The following is a 9,817-nucleotide window of genomic DNA, read 5'->3' on the forward strand; positions in this document are numbered from 1 at the left end:
CTTGATCAGTGGTAAGCCCCAAAATCCTCTTTTTAATCGCTTATAATAATAGATCCCATCCTTAAGATGGTCTTGATCGGTGTAGATGATTTCTTTTTTGTCATCGGAAGTTCTAATTTTGTGGTGGTGGTTCGTGCGGCGTTGAATTAGTTGTCAGATCAACGACTACAATTAAATTGAATCAGGTTTTGTTCAATTCAAAAACTATCAAAAATCGCAAGGCCCCCTTGTAGAAGAAGGTTGTAGAGGACAACGATTCAAGAGACGAGGGTATTCATCAATGTCAAATCTCACTCGCGATCGTAGTTCTACAGAATTAAAATTGTTATTTGATTCAATTTTCATTGTATTTATCGTTTTTGATCTCTTTTGCAGATGCCGTATGACTTCTTATTAATGAATTGATCTTCCCTTAAAAAAAAAAATAAAAATAAATTGACAACAAATGTCGAACCAATTTGGAACGAAGGAAGTAGATCATAAAAATAGTAACTTAGTAATCATAAACTAATAGCAAAATTTGGCTAACTTCTGTAAATTTATTTTATTAGTGAGTAGTTATAATTTAGGTGGTATGAAATTCTTTTATGATTTTGCTAATTAACTATGCTATATATATTACTGTATTATTATTATCAACAATTAACTTTTTTTTATTAGTACCATTACATGCTGAAATATGATCATAATATCACACTCCATACCATATAAGATAGGCTTATTAAAATACATTTTTGTAAATTCGTCAAGAACAATCCCAAACTTCATATCATGGCTCTATTCAATGTCTTGTAAGAAAGGAAAGGAAAGGCAAGATTCAAATATCATGCAAAATTAAAGGTTGATCAAATTAATAATCAAAGTACCCTCAAACACAAGCAATTAGTACATTAAATAAAAATTATTTAATCCCTAAAAAGTCTCAAACTCCATACTTCATAATTTTGGATAATGAATCATCTAAAAACGGTGATTATTTAGCTCAATTTAAAAATTGGACCCCACCATGTGCAACGGTCAATACATGCCAAAAAATTCAAAAAGTGGCCCTTTTTCCCTCAAGAATGTCTCATTCCCATTTCTCAACCAATCAAAAACCTTACATGTGTGCAATGCATTTCGCACGTGCCACCTCCCCTCTTCAAAATTTTTTGAATCCTCTTTTCTTCTCTCTCCTCCACAAAAGTGAGAGTGAGACTGAAATCTAAACAATCAATTGGAATTTGGAGTAAATGCTAAGAACTTTCATGGTTTTATTGATCTTCTCTCTCTAGAAAATTTAAGAAGAGAGGAATTTCTTCAGTTGTTTTATACTCTGTTGAAAAGAAGATGAACAACAATAGGCAAACGCAGAAATCTGGGGTTTCAACTGCTCATCATCAGAGACAACATTCTGATAATTTTTTGGATAATGGGTTTTGGGCTCAGTCTAATGGGGCTCAACAGGTTAGATCTGATTCCTACATTTTGCAAATTTGATATTTTCTTCAGTTTGAATGTTGTGGATGCTGATTATTTGAGTTGATTCTTTTTTCTTCAAATTTAAGTGATTTTGAGTTGATTTAAGTTTCTGGGTACTGGGTATTTGTGGTTATTTTGAGAAGAATTTATCTGGGTGTTTGATTTTTTGACTAATTGTAAATAAGTAGAATTTGGGGTTTATGATTGTTTGAGTTAGTGCAATGCTATATTTCTAAATTTAATTGATTTTGACTTAATTTAAATTTCTGGGCACTGAATTGTTTGGCTTATTTTGAGTCAAATTTATCTGGGTGTTGGAACTTTTGACTGAATAAAAATCAGTTGAAACTAGGTTTTTATGGCTTCAAATATTCTGGGGTAATGTGAATTTTAGGGAAAGTTTAGGGATTTTAGTTTAATGATTAGGAATGGTGAATGCAGGACTATGGGTATTATGGGCAAGGAACAAGGGGAAGTAGGAATGGGCAGAGAGGTTATGGTAACGGCAGTGGGGACTTTTATGCGGAGCCATCAACACCGCCGGTGAATTCGTCCCGGATTTCGAGGAAGAACAGTGAGGATCAGATTTCGCCAAACGAGTTCAGCCCTGGTCTTTTAGATCTTCACTCTCATGATACTGAACTCCTGACTGAGGTGGGTGTGTAATTAATCTCCCTGTCTCTCTCAATGCCGTTTTTGGTTTCGTGTTGGATTGCATTCTACATTTATAAATTACATTGTTTGGTTAAAGAGTGGAATTCAAGAAACCGGGATGTTGCTTTGAGAGATGAGGATGGTGTGTTGTAAGGAGCTATCACATTTCATAACACCAGCTAGTTGTTTTCCAATGCACACTATATATTATTGATTGACATTGATTATTATTTAAGAGGATTATCTTATAATCAGTTTTAACACTGTTTATTTTAAAATTTGAACTCTCTCTTAAATAGGTCAGCAGTTTTAATTTGGAAGGTTCATTGGGAGACAATTGTGGAGTTTCTGTAGACTAATTTGCAGTGCATGTGTTTATTGGTAATCTTTCAGGTCTGCCACCTTGCTTCAGTAGGTGAATAGAGGTCTTTCTTGGTAGTTGGGTGGGTTTGTTAGGGTATTGTAACATGGTAGGGCATTAGTTATGACGTGATTTATCAAATTTGTTTTTCAAAAGGTCATTCTGAAACCAGGAGCTTTCCTGGTTCTACAGTCCTTGTTGTCTGAACTCTGCAATTAGGGATAGCAGATCTTTCAAAAACGGCATATAGAAAGACTACGAAGTCCATCAATAGCTGAAATTGTTGTCATTCCAGTTGGTTTCAAGGTTTTGATGCACCCATGCTTGTACAATATGGTTTGTTGGCAGTTGGCTTGCTGAGAGCCTGAGATGTGTTGGTAGTTTGGAAAAACTATTTATGATAACATGCACATTTCTTTTTCATGTTGCTTCCAGTAAATGCTTTATTGTCTGTAATTTTGCAGATGCCTGCTCCTGGTCAGTACAATGGTTCTATGTATCAATCCTTCCAGAGCCGAAGTTTTGACGACTTTGAAGTTCCCACAAGCAAGCAGAATGGGACTAATAGGGCTCGTGGTATGCAAGAGAACAGTCTTTTGAAAAGTGTTGCTGTGGAAAAGGATAGAAGTAATTCTGTTGCAAAAATCAAAGTTGTGGTATACCTTTTTCACCCAACCTAAGTATAAAGATCTCGCATTTCTGTTCAATTTTTTGCTCTGCTTGTTTCAAAAATTTGTGTTGTTACCCAGTCGCAGGCTAAGCTATTGATGTAATCAGTAGATCTATCCTCTTCTGGTGATCCATTACCAGTTTCAATTCCTCAATAGCTTGGGAGACAGGTTTTATAACAAATTGGAAACAGACATTAGAAAAATTTCTGCTTCTCAATGTGTATTGGTTGCAAATCCCAGAAGGACTGAAGTTTCTGGACAATTGACTAATAATATACTTGTAGTATGGCTGTATGGTGGCCAACTAGCCATTACCATTAAACTAGTGAGTATAATACATGCTTAACAACTTCTGAAATTGATTGGCTGTTAACTTGATACATATTCATATTCTGTTGTTAGAAGACACGATCAGAAATCAAATTTGCAGCATACTTTTTGTTTTCCGGTGTTGGGCTTGTAGAGATGCATGTCTTTTTGTGTTGTTACTGTATGTGTCTTTTTTTTTTTTTTTTTTTTTTTTTTTATTGTTGTTGTTGTTGTTTTTATGTTTGGGTGGACTCATTTTTCTTTTGCTTTTCCTTATGCATGTGTAGGTTCGGAAGAGGCCTCTTAACAAAAAGGAGCTGACTAAAAATGAGGAAGATATTATTGATACACTTGGCAACTCTTTGACGGTTCATGAAACTAAATTGAAGGTGAGTGTTGCTGATAAATTACAATCTTTAATTGCATCCTTCTTTTTATTTGTTTTCTGTGAAGTATTAAGTAAAGGGTGTAATTGTGTAAATGCTATGCAATCTGGCCCTTTTTATGTTTTTGGCTGGAAAAAGTGATCTTTCAGTCACATAATCATCTAATGCTGAAATGGTAAAATTTACGAATCTATAGTTCTAATTTTTCTCTTGTTGTTTACCCTCCACCATTCTGTCCCTGTCCTTTTGAATATTAAGCAGGCTAGATGAGCATTTTTTTTCCTTTAAAGTGAAATGATGAGTATATTGATCTATGATTGCTCTATTTTTTTTCTTTTGCTGTTTGCCCTCTGCTATTCTGACTCTCTCAATCACTTTTACTTTGATTGTGATAAATACTAAGCAGTCAAGATGAGCATTCTCTTCTGTTAGTGAAATGAGGATATTATCGCACACAATTCATGCATTTATTCTAGTAAACTTCAAGCATAACAAAAACAAAGGGCATAACCCACTTGATGTTGATTTGCTTTTCGCTTTTTAAAATTATGCATTTTCAAAGACAACTCATCATGCTTCTACTTGTGTTGCTTGCTTGCTTCCTTATATTAATAAATATTGCAACCTCTTGAAGTTTCTTAATGACTTGTGCTCTGTACATTTGACATGTTTGTAGGTTTGTATGCAATTGCTAAATCTGATGTATCAAATGCAAAATTAAACTGTTTTGACAGGTTGACCTGACAGAATATGTGGACAAGCATAATTTTGTCTTTGATGCTGTGCTGGATGAGGAAGTTTCAAATGATGAGGTGAGGCAACGCAAGTGAGATGATAGATTATTAATTTATTATATTATACTTGATGGTGGCTTTCATACCTTTTATAAATCAATCCTATATTTCCTTTTGCTCCAGGTCTACCATGAAACTGTGGAGCCCATTGTGCCTATTATTTTCCAACGCACGAAAGCCACGTGCTTTGCATATGGACAAACAGGTGAGTCGGTGGTTCCTAGTTTAGGATTGACAGTTTGTCTACTTTGTCATACTTGTAAATTCTTGAATGCCAGCTTTATGTTGGTATAATTCGACGCTTAAAAATGTTTATTCGATTGTTTCAAATGATTTATTTTTACGTTTTATTATGCTGGAATCAATTTAGGCATAGATTTGGTTCTTATGCTCAATAGCTCACTGTGATGAACATGTGATATTCAGTAGACACATTGTTCAGTTCCTGCTTAGATGAGAGCTTGAGTCTTAAGACCAGCTCTAGAGCTTGAATAGTGATATAGAAGTATAAGGAAATATCGGAGGAATGTAATATTGTTAAAGGATAGAGACTTTATATCTTGAGTCTTAATGGATAGAGACTTTATATCTTGAATAGTGATGTAGTAGTATAAGGAAATATCGGAGGAATAGAGACTTTATATAGCTTTTCATTCTCCACCTTGTCTTGAGTTGATAGGATACTGGGTTTATATCTGCAATATGTTCATTTGTAGACTTTGTCTCTGAAGTTGCTTGTTTATGTTTAACTGGTGGTTCAAGGGCTGAACATTCATGTGGATTGTAATGCTGCATTGATACGAGGGTGCTCAACATGAATGTAATCATTCTATGTGCTGCTTTTGCATTCCAGGAAGTGGAAAGACTTATACAATGAAGCCTTTGCCCCTTAGAGCTTCCAGAGATATTCTACGGCTAATGCATCACACTTACAGAGATCAGGGTTTTCATTTGTTTGTCAGCTTCTTTGAGATATATGGTGGAAAGCTTTTCGATCTCCTTAATGAGCGAAAGTGAGTTGCTTCATGTTTTCATTTAAGTTTTGCACTTCTTGCATGACCTGCTTAGTTGCTTAAATCTGTTCTAAAGCTAAAGCTCGAATTTGTAGAAAACTCTTCATTAGAGAAGATGGAAAACAACAAGTGTGCATAGTAGGATTGCAAGAATATAAAGTGTCAGATGTGGAGATGATCAAAGAGCTCATAGAGATAGGAAGTTCCACCAGAAGTACTGGGACTACTGGTGCTAACGAAGAGTCCTCCCGCTCACATGCTATACTTCAGCTTGCTATCAAAAGATCAGTTGATAAAGCCGATACGAAGCCTCCACGACTTGTTGGAAAACTTTCTTTCATTGATCTTGCCGGGAGTGAACGAGGTGCAGATACCACAGACAATGATAAACAGACCAGGTAATGCATCTTACCTCTTATTGGTTAGTTAATATTCTTCCCCTGGTATAACTCAAACAGATACCCACTGTTAATCATTGCTACTCTGTATCTCGTTTGTGTGTATTTGTCAGTACTTTTGAAAGCATGTCAGATTTCCGATTTACTTGACCGTATGTCCTGTCTCTAGGTATATATGTGGTTGAATTCTAAAGTATGTCAGATTTTTTGTTTACTTGAACTAATTTTTAGTTCTAGTTCAGACCCAAATTGTGCTTCCTTTCAGACTTTGGTGCATTGCATCCATATCTTAGAAAAAAAGCTAGGTCTTACTGGTAACTTGGAATTATGTGACTTAATAACTCTAGAGGGACTGATCTGAACTGGTTAACTTTAGATTTTTGGCCCAAGTTAAATGATGGAAGGGTGTAGGCCCCATTGCATTTTAAATTATTAGTGTAGTATCCTATTGTTGTGTCTTGCAAGCATAACATTCTTTCTAGATTTTTGGATTCAAAGCCTAAAAGGTCCTATCATGGTTGGTGGTAACTTTTCGAGTAAATTTAGGGCATCTGGAGTAGTATTATATTAAAACTTGATTCTTTTTCCTCCATAACCGTTGTGAGCTGTCAATATAATAGAGTGTGTTTAAGTGGCTAAGCGGCACCAACTCTATATCATTATATTCTATACCACTTGATTGATTGGTTGGTTTTTGAGTCTAGTCTAATATGAAGCACAACTGTGAATGTGATATGGTTTTGTACTGTCAGACAACTACTTCAAATGTGCAGTTTTGATGTCTCAAGTTTATATTTAAAACCATTGGTGACTATGCCCATTCTTAATCTTATTCTGTTGTATTTCATGCAGTTGTTCTTTTTGTTCTCCATCTTCTTTGCTTGTCTCAGTCTTTTCACCCATTCAATTTTACAGGATAGAAGGAGCTGAAATCAATAAAAGCTTGCTTGCCTTGAAGGAATGCATCAGAGCTCTTGACAACGACCAAAATCATATACCTTTCAGAGGGAGTAAATTGACTGAGGTGTTGAGGGACTCTTTTGTTGGAAATTCAAGGACTGTAATGATTTCTTGCATTTCCCCAAGTTCCGGCTCATGTGAACACACTCTTAACACACTGAGATATGCTGACAGGTATTTTTTTTTTCTACAGATAGAATTGCACCCACTAGCATGACTCTCTTCCAATTTTAAATAAACTGGTTTATTTAATTGAATGATAAATATCATTTTATATAAATGGTAGATATTATTATAATCAAAAAATAATTAATGTAATATAATTGTAAATATAGATAATTTACTTTTTCTCAGCAATATATTTTTTTTGTAGCTCCATCAACCCCATAAAATCTTGCCCTTTCTTTTGGGCAAGTAGAGGCAAGTTTGCCAACACAGAACTTTGACTGTCATTATTTCTAATTATTCATTAGCAAAAATTATAACAAGTTGATATCTGAAAATATATGTCGAGACTGTATAACAACATTAATTTATACTCCGTATATTATTAAGAAATAAGGTCAAAGTAAAAGTATATAATAGTGCAAATAGTCAAAAAGGAGTAATTTTCTTGGGATGCAGGGAATAATTGTTTTGATTTGTTTAATACGGAGTATTACTGTCATCCCACGGTAGTCTTCCCATTTATTTTGGGCACATATGTCTGGGAGAGCTCTTAAGATGGAGCATATGTTACAGTATTAACTACTTGTATAAAGAACGAGTAAAATCTAAGCTAGTGGAAGTTGTTTATTTATTTTTCTTATTTTACTGGTGGAGAGGAAAGACCGAAAGAGAAAGAAGAATAAAAAGTGAAGGGAGGGAAGGGTTAATGGAATAAGGGAATGGAAAATTCGGAATATTATTTGGGGGGTGGTGGGAGTACTTTAAAAGATTAACTATCCTTAGTATCCTAGGAAGTTAAAGAAAATGTCCCCTGACTGGACTTGATGTGATTGCACAATTATGTTTTTCACTACAAGAGTATAACTGGAATTTCTAAAGTTTGACTCCAGCCACAGGAGTTTCAGTTTAAAAAAATAGAGATAATGTGTATCTGACTCTCTACAGGGTGAAGGGCCTTTCTAAAGGAAACAATGCAAAGAAGGACAATTCACTTCCCACTGCAAATTTAAGGGAATCGACAAATTTTCCATTATCTTCTGGTTTACAAGCTGTGCTCAAGGATGACAGCAATGATGCTTGGCCCCAACCCGTTGAGAGAGGTGAGTATGATATTCCTGAAGAAACGTATGATCATCCAAAAGTTCCCATGAAGAAAAATGGAAAGCTTGACTCGAGCACCTATGCTTCTGAGGATAAAATAAGAACTGTCAAGGGTCAGGCAAAATGGAAAGACATGCCCAAAGTCGAGACAAAGAATCTTGATTCAGATGATGATGACTTGAGTGACCTCTTGCAGGTACAATTAATACTGTTGATGATGGCTTTAATCTGAAGTGAAGAATCTTTTCTTGACCAGAATATGATTTGAATTTTTACAGGAAGAAGAGGATCTTGTCAATGCTCACCGAAGACAAGTTGAGGAGACTATGGATATTGTAAGAGAGGTATGTAAATGAGCAATGTCATGAACTAAATTGAACCTCTTAACATATTTTGTTATGTTGTTTATGTGCGCTCAAGCCTGAGCCTCATTGCAATATATCTTCTCTACTTTAGATAAAATCCTGAATTCTTCAATATATATATATATATATATATATATATATATATATATATATATATATAATATATATATATATATATATATATATATATTTTTTTTTTTATAATTGCAGGAGATGAATTTGTTGGTTGAAGCAGACCAACCAGGGAATCAGCTTGATGATTACATTACTAGACTCAATGGCATTTTATCTCAGAAGGCTGCTGGCATTATGCAGCTGCAGACACGCTTAGCTAATTTCCAAAAACGATTGAAGGAGAATGATATTTTAATGTCATCAACAGCTTATTGATCTCATTGTGTCTATTGAAGAAGCTGGAATTCATAGAGCAGCTTTCTGCATAGTGCAACTCCATCAATTGTTTATCGACAAGCTTCTGTTGCAGGATTGTTGTGCCTTGTTGATATGCCTGCTGCCTGCAGGAATTTTTTTTTAACCCTCCTGCTCATATGTTGCAGCTGCTACCAAGTTGGAAATGATTTTCGCTTTTGGAGAAAGCCTTGCTCATTCTCTTCGTGTTATTGTTGCGTATTATGGCCAGGAGAGGATATGTTACATATAAACATACTATGAGAAAGAGGTGTTTCATCATAGTTAAGCATGCATTTGTAAAGATTTCTAGTAAAATAACCTCCCTTGACCACTGTATATTATTTGTCAGCCGAACTTTTTTGCATGATATCTAAGATAGCTGATGATGGTATAGCAAGATGGTATAGCAAGATAACTTTTAGCCTTGGCCATTGGTGATATGGTTCGATGTGCATCATTTCGTACATCACTTTATAATATGAAGTGCTTGTTCTCTGTGTTTAACTGAAATTGCTAAGTGGACTGCACTCTTTAATTAACTAATGCTTTTTACAATCCCTACTTCGAATTATATAGGAATGTCCCAAGTAATTGTTCTTGCAAAATCCATTGCCCTTGGCAAGCCTCTCTGAACGGACAGGATAACCTTCTCTTTCAATGACTTCTCACAAAAACTCTTCTGCAGATAACTCTGTTTTGAAACCAAATTTTATGCATCAGTAATTCATTCAACCAGTGTTTTTTCTGCTATATTTAGCACCTGAA

General features: G+C 35.0%; 1 protein-coding gene across 3 annotated transcripts; it reads left to right on the plus strand.

The window, feature by feature from the left end:
* Nucleotides 1-1,120: 1,120 nt before the first annotated feature.
* Nucleotides 1,121-9,562, plus strand: LOC110738004 (kinesin-like protein KIN-13B). 3 transcript variants are annotated; one of them, XM_021918363.1, is made up of 12 exons: nucleotides 1,123-1,446; nucleotides 1,903-2,115; nucleotides 2,941-3,132; nucleotides 3,744-3,845; nucleotides 4,577-4,654; nucleotides 4,760-4,841; nucleotides 5,490-5,649; nucleotides 5,745-6,047; nucleotides 6,963-7,181; nucleotides 8,121-8,472; nucleotides 8,555-8,620; nucleotides 8,852-9,562. In XM_021918363.1, the coding sequence occupies exons 1-12, from the start codon at nucleotides 1,330-1,332 to the stop codon at nucleotides 9,029-9,031; spliced, it is 2,064 nt and encodes a 687-aa protein (XP_021774055.1). In that variant the 5' UTR covers nucleotides 1,123-1,329; the 3' UTR covers nucleotides 9,032-9,562. The 3 variants fall into 3 exon arrangements, with proteins under 3 accessions (XP_021774056.1, XP_021774055.1, XP_021774057.1); XM_021918364.1 differs by lacking the exon at nucleotides 1,903-2,115 and having other exon boundaries at nucleotides 1,121-1,446; XM_021918365.1 differs by lacking the exons at nucleotides 1,123-1,446; nucleotides 1,903-2,115 and adding an exon at nucleotides 2,833-2,853.
* Nucleotides 9,563-9,817: the final 255 nt, after the last annotated feature.

Source organism: Chenopodium quinoa, unplaced genomic scaffold (genome assembly GCF_001683475.1).
Source record: "Chenopodium quinoa cultivar QQ74 unplaced genomic scaffold, ASM168347v1, whole genome shotgun sequence".
NCBI lineage: Eukaryota > Viridiplantae > Streptophyta > Magnoliopsida > Caryophyllales > Amaranthaceae > Chenopodium > Chenopodium quinoa.